The sequence below is a fragment of the Balaenoptera borealis genome, assembly GCF_965194805.1.
Source record: "Balaenoptera borealis genome assembly, chromosome: 20".
NCBI lineage: Eukaryota > Metazoa > Chordata > Mammalia > Artiodactyla > Balaenopteridae > Balaenoptera > Balaenoptera borealis.
The window spans coordinates 49,765,234-49,788,081 of NC_138879.1; the positions used below are offsets into that span (position 1 = coordinate 49,765,234).

General features: G+C 49.2%; 1 protein-coding gene across 2 annotated transcripts in view; it reads right to left on the reverse strand.

Annotated features, from left to right (window-relative positions):
* Positions 1-3,870: 3,870 nt before the first annotated feature.
* Positions 3,871-22,848, reverse strand: part of ANKFY1 (ankyrin repeat and FYVE domain containing 1) — a 76,031-nt gene continuing 57,053 nt past the window's right edge. The window contains exons 17-25 of one of the 2 annotated variants that reach the window (XM_082370541.1): positions 22,009-22,165; positions 20,607-20,807; positions 18,860-19,036; positions 13,630-13,777; positions 13,072-13,162; positions 12,326-12,450; positions 10,689-10,835; positions 8,681-8,771; positions 3,871-8,005 (exon numbers count right to left, since the gene is read on the reverse strand). In XM_082370541.1, the coding sequence (XP_082226667.1) occupies positions 7,873-8,005; positions 8,681-8,771; positions 10,689-10,835; positions 12,326-12,450; positions 13,072-13,162; positions 13,630-13,777; positions 18,860-19,036; positions 20,607-20,807; positions 22,009-22,165 (1,270 nt within the window). In that variant the 3' untranslated portion in view covers positions 3,871-7,872. Of the gene's footprint in view, positions 8,006-8,680; positions 8,772-9,275; positions 9,455-10,688; positions 10,836-12,325; positions 12,451-13,071; positions 13,163-13,629; positions 13,778-18,859; positions 19,037-20,606; positions 20,808-22,008; positions 22,166-22,848 lie in introns of those variants that run through there. The other variant, XM_082370542.1, reaches the window with a different exon arrangement.

A 22,848-nucleotide genomic window follows, 5' to 3' on the forward strand; every position in this document is an offset into this window, starting at 1 on the left:
AATAGCTTTCCAGATTCACGGACTAGAAAACGGAGGCTGCCTGCCCTGAACTGGCGTGGCTCGCTGCCCTTTGGCCACAGCTGCTCTTCTGCCACCCAGGATCTTCCTCACCTGCCTTTCCAGTACCTTTAACCTCTTCCTGCCTCCTGGCTCTTCCCTCTAAGTCTGCATTCAACAGCTCACTTCCCTTCCCTCCTGCCCCATCCTTCTGAGGCCCTGTCCCTACTTCCTGTCCCAGCAAAGCTTTGGAAAACGCTGCATGTGCTCAGTCTTTGCTCCTCAGCCCCCATTTGCTTGCAACACAGTCGCCCAGCTTCGCCCTTCCCTGCTCCACAGCAGGATAAATTCTGTACTGGCAAACCCACGGCCACATTCAATTATTACCTACCTGGACCGGTCACATTTGAGGGCCCTCGTGAAAGCCTCCCTTGGCTTTTTCCTCATTTCCCTTATCTCCCTCGGGGGTTCCTTCCAGCCTCCTGGGAAGCCTCTCCTCCACACGCCTTCCCACCAGCTCCTCTCACTACTGCGTCAGCTGCCAAGCCTGTCATCTCGTCCAGGCGGCTTTCCTGACCATTTCTGCAGGCACCGCAGACTCCACAGTTCTGGCATTTAGTCTTCATCTTCTCCCTGGTGATTCTTCTAGTTCCCCTGGATGGTTCCACCATCGCCATCTTAAAGCTCCCAGTCACACCAAGTAAGAATCCTGGCCATCATCCCCAGCCCCTTCCCTCCTGAGCGCCTCCTCCCGACCAGTCTCCAGGTGCTGGCAATCCCACCCCCGTACCTGTTCAGTACTCCTCCTCTGGCTGAGGCCTTCCTTTCTCACCTGATCTAACTGCACTCCCTGCAGCCCATCCTCCACGCTGCCAAGCCATCCCCGTGACGTTCAGGGCATTCTCCGTTTAAACCTCTTCAGTGGCTCCCTTATCTGTAAGGATCAGTTGCTAACTCTTCAGCGGCGCACGAGGCCCTTCTAGGGTCCGTCTCCTCTTAGCCTCTGTATCTCTGCCGGCCCTTCTAGGGTCCGTCTCCTCTTAGCCTCTGTATCTCTGCCACCACCTCCCACGTGCACTGATCCCTCCAGCCTTCACCTCGCTGCTTTATGCCTGCAACACCTTCACCCAGGCTGTCCCTTCTGCCTGGAATGACACGTCTTCTTCTCAATTTTTCTACCTCTTACCTCTTAATAACTTAGCTCAATCAAGTGGGAGGCTTCATTAACCACTGGCCCACCAGTGGATTTAGATGCACTTTCCTCTAGGAAAATAATACTGTGTTCACTTCTAAAATAACAAATGTCACAGTGTCCCGTAACTATGAATTTCCTATCAGCCTCTCGCATTGGACTGCAGACTCTCTTTGAGACAGGGACCAAGGATCACTTGGCTTTGTACCCCCATATCCACCATACCTAGGACACGGGAAGTGTGCAGAATTAGCTCTCTTTTGCAGATGAGGCAACCAAGGCCCAAAGAACTTAATAAAGGCACATAGCGATGAAGCTGAGCCTAGAACTCAAGGTTCTTGTCCTGATTCAGTGCTATCTTCGTGCCTCCATAGTTTGGTATGTCTCTGCCCTCCCTGGAGCAGGAGAAAATAAGGAGGCGAACTTAAGTTAGGACCTTATTCTGAGTTCCACACAGCCCTTGAGGTCAGTGCCTGAGGCATCCCTGCTGACTCAACCCCAGGCTAACTGGGAACTAGTCACTGCCACTGCTCTCCTTAGTCCTTAGTTATTCGACAAATATTTACCAAGCATCTGTGTGCCCTGGGGTCGGGGCTGGGGGGAAGCGAGGCTCCTGACCTCAAGGAGCTTGTAGTACAGCCGAGTAAAGCCCTGGTTAGAGCGGCCAGAGGCCACTCCTGGGGTAGGAATGCAGGGACAGCGTGGAGGCCAGGTCCAGAGATGTTTAGATCCTTCCAAAACAAACTGATAAAGAAAAAGAGCAAAACAAGGCACTTAGCGTCATCCCAGCCAGGTACAGACCTGAACTCTGGCTGATGCAAGACCCCTGAGCCCGCATTTCAGGGCACACTCACCCAGCCTCTGCGGGCTGCCCACTTCCTTGCTCAATGAGAACTCATTTCCTTTTTGATGCCGACCACTTACTTTATAGTAAAGAGCCTCCTCACACCAGGGCAGTGGGTGAATCTTCAAAAGATTTGCCAAGAGTAGGTTGTCATGTTAATGATCCAAAAGGCTCAGCCATGAGAGGCTAGTGGTTACTGGAGAAATGCCTCTCCTTCCTCCCTCCTGGGCAAGACTATGGAGGAGGAAGGTAGTCCCTCCCTGATAGAAGCCACAGAAAGTTCAGCTCGGGCAGCTAAGACTTGCTGACAGAGGGAAGTGGAGAAGAAAACTAATACATGTTGGGCAAACATGCTGAGCAGGGAGGGAGCTTTATCTGTTCTCACTGAACCTCGATGCCAGCCTTGAGAGGGTCTTTTATGGTCCAGAAAAGGGGCATAAATTCTCCCACCCCACATCTAATGGTTACAACAGTCATCACACGACAGAGCTGAGCTTTATACCCAGGTCTTCCCTCTCTGCCACACCATGAGCAGTGTTAAAGCAAAGGCTGGGCAGCTGCCTTCTAACATGCTAGAGGAAATTATAACGTCTGCCTTTTAATCCTGAGATTCCAGTTTTTCTAGAAACACAGAACTAAGAGTGAAGAGCCCAGAATTTTGTGGCCACAGCTCAGTCCCTTTAACTTGCAAAGGGACCCATACCAGACCACTGCCGCCATCCTTAGCTTGCTCAGCTCCAGGACAAACTGTGATCTAAAAGATAGACCCTACGGACAGGTTAGGGATATCTGTTCAGAAATCTGTGGAAATCTGAATTTCCATCCTCGAAAGCACTTCCTATTGCCTGGGCCCCCAGATTCCTGCAAATAGGCAGCAGACATTGCTCCCATCAGCCCGCACTGGAGGGGACCCTCGCTGTGCACACCAGAATTCGTGTACTTGCATGAGAGGAAGGACACATGACTTATTACTCATCACCTTCCTCAGGGCAACCCTGTGAGCTAGGACGAACCATGGTCACTTCTATTTTACAGACATAAAAATTAAGGCACAGAAATTATGAAACATGCCGGTTTGTACTCACATATTATGACATAATATGACCAGTGTTCTCCTCAGGGACGGCTATTAGGATTACTTGGGATTGTTACATGGAAGCCCCCAACAGTGCCTATTAAATAACTCTGAGTAAAGCCACGAGAGAATGAGATTTATCAGTCACCATAGCTGGTCCGAACCAGGAGTGAGCAAAATGGAAAACAGGTAAGGGAAAGGAGAACACTAGTTCAAGAAAGTGTGATGGCGAGGTGAGCTACTAGATTCGTGCAGTTTGTATGGGGGGATTATGGATCACTAGATTTTAACTTGCAAACCCCTAAACTTTCCTTAGTTTCCTCTGAAACCCACAGCACTGGTCCTCCCTTCAGACCAAGGCCAGCAGAAACCTCACCATGGGGGGATCTTCTCGAGTTGCTCCTAAATAACGGAGTCAGGGAGGGAATTTCCAGGGTCCGTGGGAGAGCTGCAGCGAGGTCAGGTGGCTGCGCCTGGGCAGCTGGGGTCACACACATCACCATGAGCTGAAGTCTGGGCCAAGAGCATAGGACGTCCAGGCAGCTGGTCATTATGCCTAAAACAGCTGCTTTCTCACTGCTGTCAACCATGTGTTTCTGAAAAGTGTTGGAAATTCAGATTTTCCTAGAGGATAGTTGTTAAAAGAAACGTATTCATATGGCAGGAGTGTTAAAATTTTTGTTTGTTTGTTTTTAATGCTTACTGGTACTTTTTGCATTAAAAGGAACTACAAATGTGTTATTAAGGTTTCCACTTTAAATGTACAATTTGACCTCATTTTATTTATAAGGAATTGTTACAGAAAATGCAAATATCAATATTTGAAAAATACATTCCATTACACGGACTCCAAACAAACAATGCTGCTAAGCGCCATGGTCCTATATGATGCTCTCGCCCCACACTGAGCACCACCCGGAATGGCTTGGTAGCCAAGGTGATCAACCCAAATGTGTGCCTGCAGTTTCGGCCCAGCCCTCCCCCTGGGTATAGCACACAGGTATGTCATGGTAACAGCCAACTCCACACATCTGCCAAAAAAGGACATTAAGTCATTAAGCTGAGCAGGCTGCCAACTCAAGACTCCCTAGCTACAGAAAACCAATGTTGTCGGTTGTAACAGGTTAATATATTATTTATGCCACACAAAAAAGTAACTGTACAGGCAATGATCTTCCAAAGAAAATCTTTAAGGCATCTATGATAACTTCTGGAAATTTAATAAGTGTTTAGTCAAATAATCAGCTCTTCACTAAATTACTTCCACAAAATGAGAATGTGGCTTCCAAACCCTTTAGAAAGTTATTTGTCCTCGGCTTCCTCCTCTCCCCGGCAGGGCTGGGGAGCTTTGGTGCTTCAGATTCGGAGGGGCTGGTCTTGCCAGCCCGGTGCCCAGCTCTCCTGGGCCTGGTCCTGAGAGAAGCAGTCCCAGGTCCTGGAAGAAAGCTTGTTTCTGGAGCTCTCTCTCAGTCTCAACCTGCAAGCTCCACGCGGGGCTGTCATGGAAGCATTACATTTACTTGCTCATGCTACTGTCACCTGGGGAGTTAGTCTGCCTTTCAGATCTAAGCATTACATAGTTCAATAGGGTTTTTTCTCCAGATTAAAAACAAACCTAGATGGAGATCAAGGTTTTCCCCTGTCCCAAGGCATTTCCTCCACTTCATGCCTACAGATAAGATTAGCACAATACCGTTCGATACAACAAGTGGGAGACATGAACCGGGAGTGGTGGTGAACCCACAAGCACGCTGAGTTCCATGCAGGGACCCCATTCAGGGAGAGGAGAGAGGAAAGCTGAACAGGGCGGTCACAAATAACTCAGGGCTCTGAGGTAGAGGACTAGTGGTCACGTGGACCCCACTCCTGGAGAGAATATGGCAGGTGAACTGAACAATCTAATCCAGCCTCGACTAAGTTGGTAACTGGGGTTGACAATGCACAGGCAACAAACTCCAAACGGAACACGTATTCTAATACATCATTCAGTGAGACGCCACTAAAAAGATAACTGAAAATTAACAAGTCCTAAGTGTAGGCACTTAAGTTTGTGGGAAATTCCTGTGTTCGAGGATCATAGCAAGTTAGTTTTAGCCATTCCATTTATATATATAGCACATGGTTTGTACCTTCAGCTTTTAAAAAAAAAAGAGAAAGGGCTGTTAAGAACACACTGTATCATAAATCTGGTGATGAGCATGAGGCAGTTAAAAAGCTAATTTAGCGTAACAACGTTGACTGATTCAGCAAATTATATTTCAGTAAAGTTTATTCTTCCTGCTCTACTCATTCACAGTTGGCAACTCTCTGAATGAATAAAATTGAGTTTTTTCTATTAGTCTGTAAGCTGTGGATTGAAATGCAACAAGAACAGTCAGGCAGTTCTAGAGCCAAGTCTGACGGCTTGGAGAGCGCAAAGGGGACTGAGAGCATGTCAAGTCCCCCCAGGTCAGCCACCGCTCAAGGGACCTGAGACACAGCCCCGTACGCATCGGCACGGCAGGGAGAGCCTAAGACTGTGGAAAGGTGCTTTTTCTAGATCTACAAGAATGCACCCTGAAGCCAATGCAGAACTCACAAAATGTTCCCCCAACTTGTGGCAGCTAGGTACCATTGCTATCCCTGGACTCTGTGAAGAAAAAGAAGCTTGACTCAACAGTTTCAAACATGATTTTAAGATTTTTAAGTGAAATTAGAGTGTTATTGAAATTGGTATAGTAGGGCAGGGGCAGGACAATCAACCTCATCCCTGATTGAATTCCCATCCTCCTCTCTCTACCATGAACGTTAAAAGAACAGGTATAAAAGTACCGACCACCTCAATTCACATCTGAAGCATAATTATCTTACTTTCCAATTAAAGAATCAAGCCACCTAACTAAGGCCTACTTCCTCAGGCCCTGTTCAGGCAACAGAAAATGGAAACTGACCACATGCTTCACGTGGTCAGGTGTTTGCCAAGACTAGCTGTTTTCCTATAAAAATTCTATATGAAATATGTCACAGACTTTAGGGGACAGGGGAACTCTTCTAATTAATTTTTTCTTTGAAACATTGTGCACAAGCTCATATTAACATAGAAAGCATATATATCTTATAAATCCACAGAAATGTTAAAAAAAAAAAAAAGTAGCACTCTGGTTTATCAGCTCATTTTACACACATATTTAGGCAGTAGGATGTATAAATCTACAGCAACATGGAGGACATACCACTATCCAAACAAAACAACAGGCTGCTGCAAAAAAATATTTAGTCCCTTTTACACATATATCCATATTTCATTAATACAAAAAAATGTAGTGGTTAAATGTCTGAAAAAACAGTATGTATGATTGAGATTGTTAATCTCTGAGTATAGCTGTACAACACATATTGTTCATCTCAGAGTTTGTTTTTTTTTTTTTAAGCAGTGGTAGAAGTTTCTCTTCAAATGTGCATTTTTTAAAAAACTGGCCAAACCTTCAAAAGAAAAGAAGTTTAACACTTCAGGATTAATGCATGTACTAGCAGCGACTAAGGCCTGGTAGGCTCTGGGGGCCTCATTCAGAACTCGAGCGAGCCTTCCAAGATGCGGTCACACACGCTTGGCCAGGGCCTTTGGCTGTTGGCTCTTATGGGGCAGGGATCTGGGACCTGGGACGGACAGCACTCACAACATAACTGGAAAAGTTTCAGCAAGAAGCACTCATGTCAAGGAGATGGGACCTGCCAGCCTGAGGCTGGAGATTCCCCTTCCCCTCACTTGGCCCGTGTCACTCTCCTGCTCCAAATGACACTCCGCAGGAGTCTTCCCTTTAAGACTTAGTGTGAGCTGAGGTCCAGTCAAAGCCGATCATTAGAATCACTGATGCACGGATGTGTGAGGGTATTTTTGAATATGGATTTTTAAATTGGAATCACCAATAATGCAGCTATATAAAAAGTGCAGCACAATAAAAGTGCATTTTCTCCACCACTGCCTAGTGGCAGGTGACTGAGGACTCCACAGACAGGACACAGCAAGATGAGAGAACAAGATGGCTGCTAGGAGGTGTCAAGCTGCCACACCGCAATCCTGACACCCGAGTAGCATGAATACTGGTAAAGCTTTCAGTTGTTAAGGCCACAATTTTTCAGCTCTCATCTTTGAACCCTGCTTAGAAAGATTTCACCTTTTTTAAAGGGGTAGTTCACTAAAAATACAGCTTAGCTTTTCCCAAAAAAAAAAAAGAGAGAGAAAGAGAGAGCGAGATTTCAGGGCAAGAGGATCCTATTACCTTTATGAAAACACTGTGCAGAAAAGTCCACAGCCACTTACCCTAGAGTAAAGCCAGCTCTTGTTGTGCAGCCAGATGCCAGCTTCCTACGGTTAGGCTCTGCCTAGGAAGTCCGCCCAGTCAGGAAGACTTCATGAATGCTCTGAGATGGACACTAAGCTACTGGAAGGGAAAATGGTTTTTGAAGCATCCTTGTACATCGCTAGCAGAATGGGGTCTAATTCCTATCACATTTACCACTTAGGCTAAAAGGCCTGGTCCAATCAGTGAGACATCTAGTGACCTTGATCATAGTCTGATAAACTGACAATCATACAGAATCATTTGAGATGGGATCTATCACACCATGGTCCTTAATTGTTCCAGTCTATTGCCGCAAGAAGACGACTGCCAGCTCCTGCTCTGGGGGGTGGGGGGGGGGGGGTGGGGTGGCGGTCAGGCTGGTGAGCAGAGCAGCTGCTGGGGAGGCAACCGAAGATGTGGCCTGGACCTTCCCGGGGGCTCACTACGAGACCCCACCCAAAGTCAGGACATCAAAGCAAATGTTGCAAACTCGCACAGGCTTGTTCAGATCAAACTTTATAATAGGAATCTCCTTGGTCGAGCATTTATGGCAAAGAAGACGTCCGCAGTGACGACTGTGGGAAGCAAAGAAAGGAAGTGTGAGAGGGGTTCTCGAGAGCAGACTGCCGCCCGGCACGCGAGCACAGCACGGCACTGCCCCATCGGACGAGCAAGCCCACACCTGGCACTCTGAGGTCCGCTCTGCCCCTCGCCGGCCAAATCATACCAACGCATGTATAATTTATAGTCCATGAAAACAAAATTCTAGCCAATAATTAAGTTAAAGTGATCCTGGAGAAGCCTCTTTCTTTAAAGCTCAAGAAAGGCTCAGCAAGAGCCAAAGGAGAGTCTCACTGTAATGGGAACAGCTCCGCAGTTCTCAGGAGAGTGGCCTGCGCTCAGGCTGGGAAGCACACGTCCTGGGAGCGCAGCGGTCAACTCAGCTTCACTGCAAGCAGGAAGCCTGGCTAAGATGACAGGAGGCCTGACAGGCCACCTAGCACTGTGAACCCCAGCATTCAGCAGGAAAGCCACCAGTCTGAGTGCCCGCTGGCCTCCGTATATCACCAGAAGTGTGCAGGGTCCCGTCACCTCATTGCTCCATGTGGTCAAGTTTTGCCCAGGAGAGTACAGGGCCCTGGCAAGTTCGTGGTTTATCACGGGACAAGCAGCAGCAATGGCATAGCAGAAATCCCCTTATTCCTCTGGCAAGTGATTGGTGGGGGGGGGGGGGGCGGGGACGGTCTTACCAGTGATGTTTGCGGGTTGTGACTCCAAACTTGGCGGCGCACGCATAGCAGCTGGAGCCGTCACACCACGGAGGCTCCCTGGACAGCATGTCTGCAACGCAGCACAAGACCAGCTCCTGTCGGATACCGGCTGCGCCCAGCCAGACCCGGGGCTCAGAAGCAGCAGGGAAGTGGCCCAGCAAATAAAGCAACACGTCGCAGAGGGACATGAAGGATAAGAAAGCAACATATAGGCACGCTTCCTTTTATTGCGCTTCGTAGATATCGTGCTTTTTACAAATTGAAGGTTTGTGGCGACCCTGCATTGAGCAAGTCTAGCGGTGCCATTTTTCCAACAGCGTTTTCTTCATGCCTCTGTCACACTTTGGTAATTCTCAAAAATGTCAAACTTTTTCGTTATTATTATATTTGTTATGATGATCTGTGATCAGTGACCTTTGATGTTACTATTTTAATTGTTTTGGCATTTTCTAACAATAAAGTATTTTTCAATTGAGGTATATACATTGTTTTTTAGACAGTGCTATTGCATATGCAATAGACTACAGTACAATGTAAACAGAACTTTTATATGCATTGGGAAACCAAAAAAATGTGTGTGGCTTAGTTTATTGCAATATTCACTTTATTGTGATGGTCGGGAACTGACCGAGGGCTGTCTATATTCTAATTGGGTCAGAGAAAATGTCACACAGGAAAATATGGAGAACCAGCGCTTGCCAGGCAGACTGGGGTAGAAGGAAACGGTCTTAAGGCAGTGAAACAGCACAGTGTCTGTGGGGGAAACACATGCAGTCAGGGATGGTATGGCAGGGAGAGGGCAGACCAACAGCTGGAAAGACTGGCAGGGGCCCAATGGGAAGGGGAACAGGGATGGAGGGACCAGACAGGAGAAATGAAGCGGGCAGAATCCGTCAGGTCTGGTGACTAAACAGAAGTCGGGGGTGAGAGGGAGGCAGGGAGCAGGAAGGAGACGAAGGTGATTCCCAGGTTTCTGGACAGAGTGACTGAGTCTGAGGTGGGACCACTGGCAGGGAAGAGACATCAGAGAGAAGCAGAGCAGCAGAGGAGCTCAGTTTCGCGTCCGTGGAAGCTGTGGGGCATTTAGCTTGCAAGTTACCAGTGTAGGTGACAGCAGCAGCCGCTAGTATTTCTCTAACCGCACGCCGGCACTGCTTTGAGTGCTCCGTGCACAGAAGGAGACTGAGCTCACGGGGAGGAATCAATCGTCACCAAGCACCTTCCACATGCCAGCACTGCAGATGGTGTGGGCTCCTGATCTGAGCTCCTAAAAGGTCGACCAAGAGCACGGCAGATAGTAGACTAGATACAGAAACACCGTGCTTCGGCGCTGCTCTGCTACAAACCAGCTCTGTGACCTTGGGCAAGTCACCTACGTCAAGATCGCACAGCTACCAAGTATGTCCGAGCTCGTTTCTCTGCACATACCATGGGGCTAAGAACCCCGTTCCATCTGCACTGTGGGTGATGACAGCACAGTGGCACTTGAGGCATTCTGAGTCTTTCCGCCACCTCAATGGGGACAAGTAAAGACTTGCAATATGACATCATCAAGCGTGACTCTCCTCTCGCCACAAAAGGAACACAGAGGAGGAAGAGTCAGTGGGGCTGAACCAGAAGGCAATTCTGAAGGATGCAGAGAACCGGCATCGGCTGAAGGACAAAGGGTGTGCACACACGCAGTCAGGAGCTGTGGGAAGGGGGAATGCCTGGAGCTGATAGATTGCTGGTAGGATCCAGGGACGTGGGAAACTGACGGGAGCCCCAAAGCGGGACACCCGGTAAACAAACTGCCAAAAGTGACCCTCCCACCCCTGCTCAAAGGCCCTTCATGGCATTCACAAAGTCCTAAACCATACGGTGCCTGGAAAACTGCTGGTTCAGATAGTGAAGCAAGTCATTATGAGATTTCAAGGTCACCAGTATGTCCAGATAATCAATGCTGTCACTGCGCTTGCACTGAAAGAGCAGAAAGTGGGCCACTCACCTAAGAGTCTAAACAGCAGCTGCTTGGTGGCAACCTGGTAGTTGAAGATGTTGACCCCTTGGTTGTTGTTCACCCCCAGGCGAGCACCCGAGCGGACGACGGCACGGCACAAGTTGGCATTCCCTTTCATGTACGCCAGGAGCAGCACTGGGAAACAAAACCACGGGCAGGGCTACTTCCCACAGCCGAGGGCAGGACATGTGATGGCAAAGTCCCCACTGACACACAAGGGCCCCGGGGCTCTCGTGGCAGCTCCGCAGCGGATCTGCAGCATCTTGCAGCCAAGGACCCGGCCACGAGCCAGGGGGTCCAGAGCAGCTCCAGCTCCAGAGACACACTCCTGCCCATTCAGAGTTTTGGCCACAAGAGAACTGAGGAGGGATCACACACTGAAGGGAAAATATACCATTGTTTCAGCTGCCTTCCTCTGGCATAAAACACTGGGGGGTGGGGGACAAAGCTCTTTTCACACAATGTAACTAATTCTAAAGACTCGTGAGGTGTGTACACATGGGAGAAAACAATACATTAGTGCAGTAGACCTGCTCCAGAAAGTTCTTCTACCCCATGGAGCCTCTCTCCTGTGCAGGTGCAGGCCTGGTGGGCACCCGGGCTCTGGCCAGGCCATCCTGCTGGCCCCGCCTACTTGGCATGAAGCACCTGCCCGCCTGCCTGTTCACCGGCTCCTGGGCAATGGTGCTCACTGGAGTAGGCTCTGGGTCCAGCAGCTCACTCCCAGGGCTGACTCCTCTGTCCTCTGAAGCTCAGGCTCACCACTGCTGGCTTAAAAAACATGTTCATGAATCAAGGCCAAGAACTCTTCCCAAGGCCAAGAACTGATGACAAAATATTTGGTCCCATGCTAAGGTTTGGGACACCCTTTGGTGACTGCATTGCTGCCAAAGGCCACGAGGTTCTGTCTGGCATGATGGCAAATGAATGGGAATACAGCAGCAGCAAAGAGCTCAGAGAGCCCTGGGCTGGGAAGAAAGAGATTTGGGTTTCATCTTTGTTTCCTTACTTGAAAAATGGGGACACACTATACGTACTGCTTACCTTATAAGGTTGTTGCGAGTATTCAACAAGAAAACGAATGCAAAAGTCCATCAAAAACACTATGAAAGCTACACAAATTAACATAGTGATTGTGGGTGGCTAGAGCACTACCATGACAGAGGCCTGTTTATTAAACCCCTCAATTAGACATCAGCCCTCATCTGTATGTAACGTGCCACTTTTTCAAAGCACATAAATACGCACTGTAGCACATTTCCTCCTTCTGAAGCACCTGTGAGGTGGCTATATTTCCTCTCTCTCTTGGGATTTGGAAGCTTGGGTAGGGATCTAGTTGACTGGATACGAGGTAGATGAGGGCAATAAAAACAGGTGGGCAGGCCTGTCTGGACATGGATATGGCTTTGGAGCACTAGACCCACTTCAGATGTGCCTGTGCCTAAAATCAGACACTGCCAAATTCCAAGTCAGGAATCTGTGACAGGTTCTCACAGAGCCCAGCCCACTGGGCTGAATGTCCTTAAGTAACGGCATGGGTGCCTTGTTTTTCGGCATGGGCTCTTGTTTTTCTAGGAAGCAAGGAACACCAGTGAGACAGGACAGACAAAAACCTTATTACATACCTGTGTTTCCTTCTGCATCTGGTTTATCCAGAGGATACTCAGGCATGCACTCTAAGAAGAGATCAAAGATGGCTGCCGCGTTCTCCTTGCCATATTGTCCCAAAATGTGCAGTGGCGACTGGCCTCTGATAAAACAAGTTGGAAAAGTTAGGGATATATCTGCCACAGCCATCATGCACAAGAGAAATGGGATTTTCAGAACTCTGTGATGCTGGATAAATCTAAAGGACACAATAATCATAAAAGTTTTCCTGGGCTTCCCTGGTGGCGCAGTGGTTAAGAATCTGCCTGCCAATGCAGGGACACGGGTTCGAGCCCTGGTCCGGGAGGATCCCACATGCTGTGGAGCAACTAAGCCTGTGAGCCACAACTACTGAGCCTGCGCGTCTGGAGCCTGTGCTCCGCAACGGGAGAGGCCGCGACAGTGAGAGGCCCGCGCACCGCGATGAAGAGTGGCCCCCGCTCGCCACAACTGGAGAAAGCCCTCGCACAGAAACTTAAGACCCAACACAGCCAAAGTAAATAAATAAATAAATAAATAAATTTATTAAAAAAACCAAAAAATTTTCCTAAAAAGTATTTTCAGAAAGAAAACTTCCGGGGTACTAAAGGCTGGTCAAGTGCCCTAGTGGACAGTTCTGCAGCATGCCCCTGGGGCTAATACAAGGGGCCCGAGACCACCAGCTCGGAGGGGCAGGCCAGAGGACGCGGAGCTCGGGCCTCTGCTCTGAACCCCACACACTCACCGCAGATTAAAGGCTTCAGCGTCCACGGTGCACTCTGTCAGGAGGACCCGGATGTTGTTGAGCCGGCCATGCATGACAGCGAGATGAAGAGCTGGGGAGGAGACCCTCTTACAGCGCGAGCCCAGAAGCACGGAGAGAAGATCTCGGCTCTTCCTCACCCTCACGAGCCTCCCTCTAAATAGGACTCGGCCAGAGCAGCCACCGTCCGCTCACAGAACCATCCTTTCCACGCTTCACCACCCCCAAGAATGAGTCCTAAACGCAACCTCCTAAGATTCACTTTCTGCCTCTGCCGTTATCCAGAGATGAGACTCAGTGGTTTCACAAGAAGCCATTTAGGCTTCTAGGGTTACCACTCACGTCAGGAGGCCGCTCAGGCCCTGGTCAGGAGCAGGGTGCATGCCCGGCCGAGAGCATTTCCTGGCACAGCCCTGCCCCTGTAAGAGCCAGCCTCCAGGATAGGGAGCAGACCCGGGGGGGGCAGTGCCCCTCCAACCCCAGAAGGGAGGGACTGCTCGAGGCGCTCAGCACTGCACACGGGCAAGGACTGGAAGTTACCGTTATTTCCGTTCTCATCCACAGCAGCAAAGTCCACTCCATTCTCCAAGAGGACTGAGCAAATGGTGGGCAGGTCCTGCTGGGCAGCAAGATGGAGGGCGGTCTGGCGGTGCTTGGTTAATTCATTCACTTTGGCTCCTGCAAGAAGCTGTTGAAGTTGATTACATGAGCAGCCGTTCTACCACAACCAACCAAGGTCCTGTGTAAGGGACCAAGCCTGCCTATCTTCTGGCATCCACAGAGTCTGCCCTGCTGGCAAAGCTGGGAGCAAACTCCTGGTGAGGCACAGGCCAGCAAAACCTATCCCAAGGGCAAACTGGCAGTTATCAAAATGTTTAAAAAGCCATCCCCTAGGACACAGAAATTCTAAGACTTCAGTATATAAAACTACACAGGACTGCAGTGCACTATATAAGGATGTCCACTGCGTGTAACAGTAAAACCAGACTGCAGGGAAGATTTAGTTACAGGAATTATAATGTATACAAACAATAGAACTGGTAGCCACTAAGATGTTAAAAATGTATGGTTTAACATGAAGGGATATCTATGCTATAGTAAGTTTAAAAAAAAGGCAAGTTAGGCCTCCCGCCTTCTGAGACGGCCCCCACTCTAGGGAGTGTGCTTCTCCCTAAGTATATCCACTGCTTACCCATCAAAAAAAGAAAAAAGAAAAAGAAAAAAATAAAATTTAAATTGAAAAAGGCACGTTAGAAGACAGGAAGATAGTGTGATTCCATTTGGTGAGACAGAGACAGAGAAATGTATAGACACACACACAAACATACACAAACTGTGAAGGTGTTTAAAAGCATACACGCCAAACTCAGGGCAGAGTCAGGAGTGAAAGGGAGTTACTAACTGCTTTATATCCTTACATACTTCAAGTTTATCCACAATAAAAATGTCCTTTTTTAAATTATTTTTTTTAAAAGAAAGAAAGCAACGCAAAGAATTACAGAATCAAAGGCAGGAAGGTCCTTTAAATAGTGTCTTACATATTCATTTAGTATCTGAAGTTCATTCATCATCGACTTTCTAACAAAGTTTCAAAGACAGCTGCTGTTAACAGAACAGAATCTCTACTTTGCAGTCAAAGCCCAATTTGCCTCTCCTGAGGTCTGCGGCCACCCTTGGTTCCTTTGTCTGTGTGTGCAGGCACTCGGCCTCTGGGAAAATCTAGGCAGTGATCAGCTTCTCTGGTTCTGACCCTGACTTCCAAGTCCCAGCCCCCCAGACCTCTGGGTGCCTGGTCAAATCACTCATAGGTCCAAATAGGACATGTCATAGAGGGGTATTCGTGGCCGTGAGTGCTGTGCTAGGGTCATCGCTAACCCCAAGGCTGGTTCACTGAGAGCAGGGGGAGAGGTTTGGAGAAAGGCACTGTTTCAGTGTGAACAGGTTCCCACATTAAGCTATACCGATTCATAGACAGAGGACTACGTGGCCATTGTTTGGAAGATCAGCTGTTTCTAGGGACTCTGATCACCTGCAAGATCAAGCCTTAGTGAGACAGAGGCACAACCTTGAGGAAGGGGCCATGACCCTCAAAACGCCTAGGTTCCCAGCGTGGCAGGCAGACTGACACACACGGGGCGCACCTCTCTATTCACCTCTGCCTCCTCCGCTGCCCCCCACATCCAGCCTACGCCTGGCGTCCGTCAGGCCCACCTCCTCATCACTCTCCACTCCATCCTTCCCTGCGGCTGCCTCCCCTAGGCCTCTTCTCGGCCGACACTGCCCCCACCCCCTCACACCCCACCCCCAAGGCAGATGCTCTCTCAGCTCCAACATATGTCAAGTCATAAGGATTTTCCTAAAAAGAATTCTTCAAAAACAAAAATGGCAGGGCACCAAAATGGCAGGGCTGGTCAAGTGCTCCAGTGGTCAGTTCCGATGGGAGGCACCAGCAAGTGCCGGCGTTGTAAGCCAGCCAGGTGACATGGAGCCCTGGTCTTGGCTCTGGACCATGCTCTCAGCTCAAACACTCTACTACTGAAAGGATAAAGGCTGCTCATAGTTCTTGGTTTGAGATATGAGACCCCATGACCTGGTTTCTACCTGCCTCACCAGCCACATCTCCTTCTACTCTCTGCTCAAATTTCAACCGAACTTTGCCACTTGAAACACCACATGCACTTTCCAGTCTCCACATCTTTGCTCAGACCCTTCCCCTGCCTGGGTGGCATTAAGTTGTCCTGGAAAAGACAGGCTTTGGGGTCAAACAGAAATGGCCAAAATCCCAGCTATACTACTAACTAGTTGATTTTCCTTCCTTCCTTCCTCCCTCCCTCCCTTCCTTCCTTCCTTTGGTCCTTCCTCCCTCCCTCCCTCCTTCCCTTCCTCCTTCCTTCCTTCTTTCTTTCCTCCCTCCTTCCCTTCTTCCTCCCTCCCTTCTTTCTTTCTTATTTATTTATTTATCTATCTATTCATTCATTCATTCATTCATTCATTGCTGCATGTGGGCTTTCTCTAGTTGCAGCAAGTGGGGGCTTCTCATTGCAGTGGCTTCTCTTGTTGCGGAGCACGGGCTCTAGGTGCACAGGCTTCAGTAATTGTAGCAGGCAGGCTTCAGTAGTTGTGGCTCGCGGGCTCTAGAGCACAGGCTCAGTAGTTGTGCCACACGGGCTTAGTTGCTCTGCAGCATGTTGGATCTTCCCGGACCAGGGATCAAACCCATGTCCCCTGCAATGGCTGGTGGATTCTTGACCACTGTGCCACCGGGGAAGTCCACTGATATTCTTGAGGGAAGAAAATTCTTTGAGATTAAATTTTCTCCTTTGTAAAATGTAAAACATTTCCTACATCCCTCTGAGTAGTTTTGAGAAGTAAGATGCAGTAACCTCCCTGACATCAGTACTGGTGATAGTTTTTTAGATCTGACACCAAAAGCAAATGCAACAAAAGCAAAAATAAAAAACTGGGACTACAAACTAAAAAGCTTCTGCACAGCAAAGGAAAAACAATCCAATTAAAAATGGGCAAAGGATCTGAATACATATTTTTCCACAGAAGACATACAGATGGCCAACAGGTACATGAAAAGATGCTCAACATTACTAATCATCAGGGAAATGTAAATCAAAACCACAATAAGAGAGACTTCCCTGGTGGTCCAGTGGGTAAGACTCCGAGCTCCCAATGCAGGGGGCCCGGTTCGACCCCTGGTCTGGGAACTAGATCCCGCATGCATGTTGCAACTAAGAAGTACACATGCTGCAACCGAAAAAAAAAAAAAAGATCCCACATGCCACAAGGAAGATCCCACATGCCGCAACTAAGACCCGACGCAGCCAAAAATAAACAAATAAATAAATAAATAAACATTTTTAAAAAGCCCATGAAATATCACCTCACACCTGTTAGAACGGTTATTATCAGTAACAAGTGTTGGCAAGGACGTGGAGCAAAGGGAAGCCTCATGCATTGTTGGTGGGAATGTAAACTGGTGCAGCCACTAAGGAAAAAAGTATGAAGGTTCCTCAAAAAATTCAAAATAGATCTATCATATGATCTAATAACTCCACTTCTGGGTATTTTTCCCAAAAAACCCCCCACTAATTCAAAAAGATATATGCACCCATGTTTACTTGCAGCATTATTTTCAGCAGCCAAGATATGGAAGCAACCTAAGTATCTGTGACGCAGGGATGGATAAAGAGCTGTGTTATGTATATACAATAAATACTATTCAGCCGTAAAAAGGAATGGAATCTTTTGCAGCAACATGGCTGGACCTTGAGGGCATTATGCTAAGTGAAATAAGTCAGAAAGAGAAAGACAAATACTGTATGACCTCACACATGGAGTTTATAAAACAGACAACAAAAAACCCCCAAGGGGGCTTCCCTGGTGGCGCAGTGGTTGAGAATCCGCCTGCCAATGCAGAGGACACGGGTTCGAGCCCTGGTCTGGGAGGATCCCACATGCCGCGGAGCAACTGGGTCCGTGAGCCACAACTGCTGAGCCTGCGCGTCTGGAGCCTGTGGTCCGCAACAGGAGAGGCCACGATAGTGAGAGGCCCGCGCACCGCGATGAGGAGTGGCCCCCGCTTGCCGCAACTGGAGAGAAGCCCTCCCACAGAAACGAAGACCCAACACAGCCAAAAATAAATAAATAATTAATTAAAAAAAAAACAAAAAAAACCCCAAGCTCACAGATTCAGAGAATAGACTAGTGGTTGCCAGAGGCAGGGGTGAGGTCTGGGCAAAATGGGTGAAGGTGGTCAAAAGGCACAAACTTCCAGTTACAAAATAAGTAAGTCATGGGGGTGTGATGCACAGCGTGGTGACTACAGGGAATAAACTGTAGTGTATATTTGAGAGTTGCTAAGAGAGTAAATTTAAAAATCCTCATCATAGGAAAAAAATTTGCTGTAACTACATATGGTGACAGATGTTAACGAGACTCGTGGTGATCATTTTGCAAAATATACAAATACCGAATCAATGTTGTATACCTGAAGCTAACTTAATGTTGTTTGTCAACTATACCTCAAAAAAAGATATAAAAACTCATGAAGGGCTTCCCTGGTGGCGCAGTGGTTGAGAATCTGCCTGCCAATGCAGGGGACACGGGTTTGAGCCCTGGTCTGGGAAGATCCCACATGCCACGGAGCAACTGGGCCCGTGAGCCACAACTACTGAGCCTGCGCGTCTGGAGCCTGTGCTCCGCAACGGGAGAGGCCGCGGCGGTGAGAGGCCCGCGCACCACGATGAAGAGTGGTCCCCACTTGCCGCAACTAGAGAAAGCCCTCGCACAGGAACGAAGACTCAACACAGTCATAAATAAATAAATAAAAGAACGTGAATTTCTTTAAAAAAAAAAAAAAAAAAAAACACTCATGAAAAAAAAAGAGTGGGGGGGGAGGGGGGAGGGGGAGGGGGAGGGAGAGCGCAGGCGCGCTCTCTGGAAAGCACCAGCTGAGCGCCTGACACAGAGCAGGCAGACGACAGAAGTGACCTCCCTCCCCTTGATGCTCCCACCCTGCTGCCGCCACCCACACGCCGCCTTCCCTCGCGGCCTCACTCCAGCATCTGCCCGCCCACTGGGCAGTCAGGACACGCTGCCCACAGACACACCTGCTTTCCTTAGTGTACCGGCTACCTCCCCAAATTCCTGCTGGCCTTTCACAATACCTGGCAAAACACCTGTGATGAGAGAGTGCGCACACACGCTACAACATGCTTTGTCCACACGTTTCATGCGATAATGTCTCAGCGACACTTACCAGATTGCGGACAATAATCTCTGAGCCCGCTTGGACAGCAAGGTGCAAAGGGGTCAACTTGGAAGCATCCTGGACTCTGGAATTCACGTGAGCCTGGACACTGATCAGGAACAGCACGCTTTCGATATCGGAGTTCTGGACCGCCACGTGCAGGAAGTTCCGGCCTTTGTTATCCACCTGAGGCAACGAGTGGGAGCCAAAATATTAGTGGGCTCCCCCCGCAAGAGGGCCTCCTGACCACCTGCGAGCTGCACTGACCACTGGAGAGGCCACGGTGTAGTCCTCCAGTTCCAGAAGCTCCCTCCCAAGAACCAACACTAAATGTCGCCCTACACCCCACGCCCCACCATAGACCCACACTGCGTATTTATGCGTGTGACCACATGTGCGTGCTCAGAAAAACGGAGCTAACCCAAGCTGCCCCGGCATCCTCCTGCAGCAGGAGTGGACTTGAAAGGCCAAGAAAGAGACAACCTGAAGGACAGGGAAAGGAAAGCATTAGAATTCCGGGATGCATGGGGAAAGGCAATGGTGGACATTGGCTTTGGGGGTTTCCTGCTTTGGCTAAAATAAGCATGCAGCATTCTAAAAACCACAGCTGCAATGCCAGCCTGACCCTTGAGCAGCCAAACAAACCTTCAGAAATTTCCAGAAAGTCTCCTCCTTCACTGAGCTACAGGATAATAATACATGTTGGGGGAGGCCGCCAACAGTATGTCATAAACTTGGCACCATTGATGTAAAGCAGACAAAAGCTCACTCACATCAAACCACACAGGACACTACAGCTACCAGAGCTGCCATATCAATGTGACGGCTCAGGAGGAAGTGAGGGAGACACACATGCTACACACACACCACATTCCGTCTCTCTCACACACTCACACTCACACACACACACACACACACACACACACACACACACACACACAGCAACATATCTGCCAAGGACTTCGATCAACAGCACCGGTTTCAGGCTAGATGGGGAGGAAATGTGAAATGACTATCTCCATTCATGACCATTTTACCCCATGTGAGCAAGGGTGAGGTCAACACCTACTCGATCAGTCACACTGAGGCAAATGCTGAAGAAAAGGGATGTACGGAAGCCTGAAATACAAAGCAAAAGTCTCCACCCACGTTAGCGCTTTTGTTCAGGTCCCAAGTTTCCAATTTACCTTCATAAATGGCTACTCATAAATCTTGGCGTAAACAGACAAATAAAGTGCTGGATGGAGATTCAAGGGTCTGAGAACTGACTTCGCAAGCCCATCCCAGCCCCCGCCTTACATCAGCTGCCTCTGGCCCCTCCCGCCCAGTGTGACGCTGCGGGTCAGCAGCCCGCCGTCCAGAACAAGGACACCTGAGCCCGCTGAGCTGACGCCGACAGCTCCTCTAAGACCCAACGTGACACCAAACGCTCAAGTTCCGTTTAACCCTTTTAAGACATTCATTACTAGGGCAAGGAAACCACCCAGCAAAAGCGAAGAACGCCCTCAGTTGTACCAGCACGGAACCCCTGTCACTGGGCCCAGCCTCCGCCAGCTCCCTTCTACACGCAGCACCAGCAGGTGGCTGGCATGCGGGGCACAGCAGGCACGTTCCGTCCAGCACTGACAGGGCATCGGAACGGCCGACGTTTAAGAGAGGGGAGTACAATGTCTGTAACTAGAAGAGCTCTGTTTAGTTGGTGGCACATGTTTAGTGCTTGGGGCGCCGTGGAGAATGTTGAGGGCCGGTCACTCACCTGCTCAGCAGCCCCGGACTCTCGTTTCAGGATGGCCTCGGCCGCCTTGTTGTTCTTGTAGGTCATGGCACAGGCAAAGGGGGTCAGGCCCTGCCTGTCTCGGACATTCAGGTGGATGTCAGGGTGGGAAATCAGCAGCTGAATGATGATGCCGTGTTGGTTGCTGATGGCCACATGGACAGGCGTTCTTCCTTCTGCATCCTGTGGGGACAAGGCACAGATTTCAATGTCCAAGCAAAGATAAAACCCAGGAAAAATATGAAGGGGAGTAACCTGTAAACAGAATTCAGTTCTGAGAATCAATACTGCCACTCTGTATTTGAAATCAACTTTTCAAGAGGCCAAACACAGAGATGACTGACAGCCACTCCCCGTTACCTCCACGCTCCAGTGAGCAGGGGCACAAACACGTTTGGTTTAGAAAAGCTGCGGTATGGGCTTTCCTGGTGGTGAAGTGGTTGGGAATCCACCTGCCAATGCAGGGCACACAGGTTCGAGCCCTGGTCCGGGAAGATCCCACATGCCGCGGAGCAACTAAGCCCGTGTGCTACAACTACTGAGCCTGTGCTCTAGAGCCCGCGAGCCACAACTACTGAGCCCGTGTGCCACAACTACTGAAGCCCACGCACCTAGAGCCCATGCTCTGCAACAAGAGAAGCCACCACGAGAAGCCCGCACGCCGCAACGAAGAGTAGCCCCCGCTCGCCGCAACTAGAGAAAGCCCACGTGCAGCAATGAAGACCCAACGCAGCCAAATATAAATAAATAAAATAAATAAATTTATTTTAAAAAAAAAAAGCTGCAGTCACCCTCACCTCTAAGTTAAACCACTACTTATGTGGCTGCAGGGCCAGATAAATCTTTTCTGGTTTTGGCCGCACCGTGCGGCACGTGGGATCTTAGTTCCCCAACCAGGGATCGAACCCGTCCCCTGTATTAGAAGAACCTTAACTACTGGACTGCCAGGGAAGTCCACTGCACACAAATCTTTACAGGCTAGAACGTTGAGAAGCATCAAGGAACGTAACTCAGGGATGCCCTATTGAGCTACTGGAACATTTTCCTAAACACAGTACTCAGCTTGGGACAGGAACAAATTCTCAATGGAAATCTGTAACTAATGTGGACAGGAGGCAAAGAAAAGTTGATTGAACGAATCTTCCTCACTTTGTAGAAAGGACAAAGGCAAAGAGAAGAAAAGTCTTAACCTGAAATCATTAAAACTACTAGACAGGCTACATGACCCAAGAGACCGTCACTTCGTGTGTCCGTCCCTTAGGCCCATTCATGGAAAAGCAGAGGCCCAAGACCAGAGACTCTGCAAGGTCCCTGGCCATAAGAGGAGATTTCCCTGATTCTGGGGTTACCATCCATCTCCCTGGAAAAGAGACACTCTCCTTACCTGTGCATTTACATTGGCACCAAACTCCAGAAGACACTGTATCGTCTCTTCCAGCCCCCAGGAGGCTGCCAAATGCAAGGGGGTCTGCCCATCCCTGGCCTCTTCCTCTCCTTCTCCATTAGCACCAGGTTGTCTGGGACTGTTCACATCGCAGCCACTGAAAGGAAGGGGAAGCAAAAGGAAGGCATGCTTCCACCGAGCCTGAAGGCATGCTAACAGGTGTAAAGCAGCAGCCTTATCCAACCCAACAGAAAGGCTGCCACCACCAGGGACTGCAGTCCTTGGTCCCTGGCCTCAAATACTGGTGTGTGTGTCCTGCTCCCATAGATTTTTTCTTTTTTTTTTTTTGGCCACGCCACGTATCTTGCAGGATCTTAGTTCCCGACGAGGGATGGAACCCGGGCCCCTGCACTGGAAGCGCAGAGTCCTAACCACTGGACTGCCAGGGAATCCCCTCCCTCCCATAGATTCTTTGGCAATTGCTCCTGGGGGCAACCTGGGTATCAGAACTCTTAAAAACTCCCCCGGGGGATCTGCATGCATTTAAAGTTTGAGAATTACTGCTCTAAAGCTTTCCTGAACAACCTCACCTCCCACACCTCCTGCACTCTGAGGCCGTGGAGGCTGGCACGACTCAGGCAACTCGGTGGAGTCCTGCAGAGGCCATTCGGTCTCCTCCACCCCAGCCTCCTGGTCTCACTGTGTGAACTGGTCTGACGTGACTACAGGGACCTATACGGCTCCCAAAGCAGGAAGCTGGCTTAGCTTTTAGACTCTTTGATCTGGGCACATAAGCCCCTCTCCCTGGCTGACTTCATCTGACAGAACAATGACCGTCTC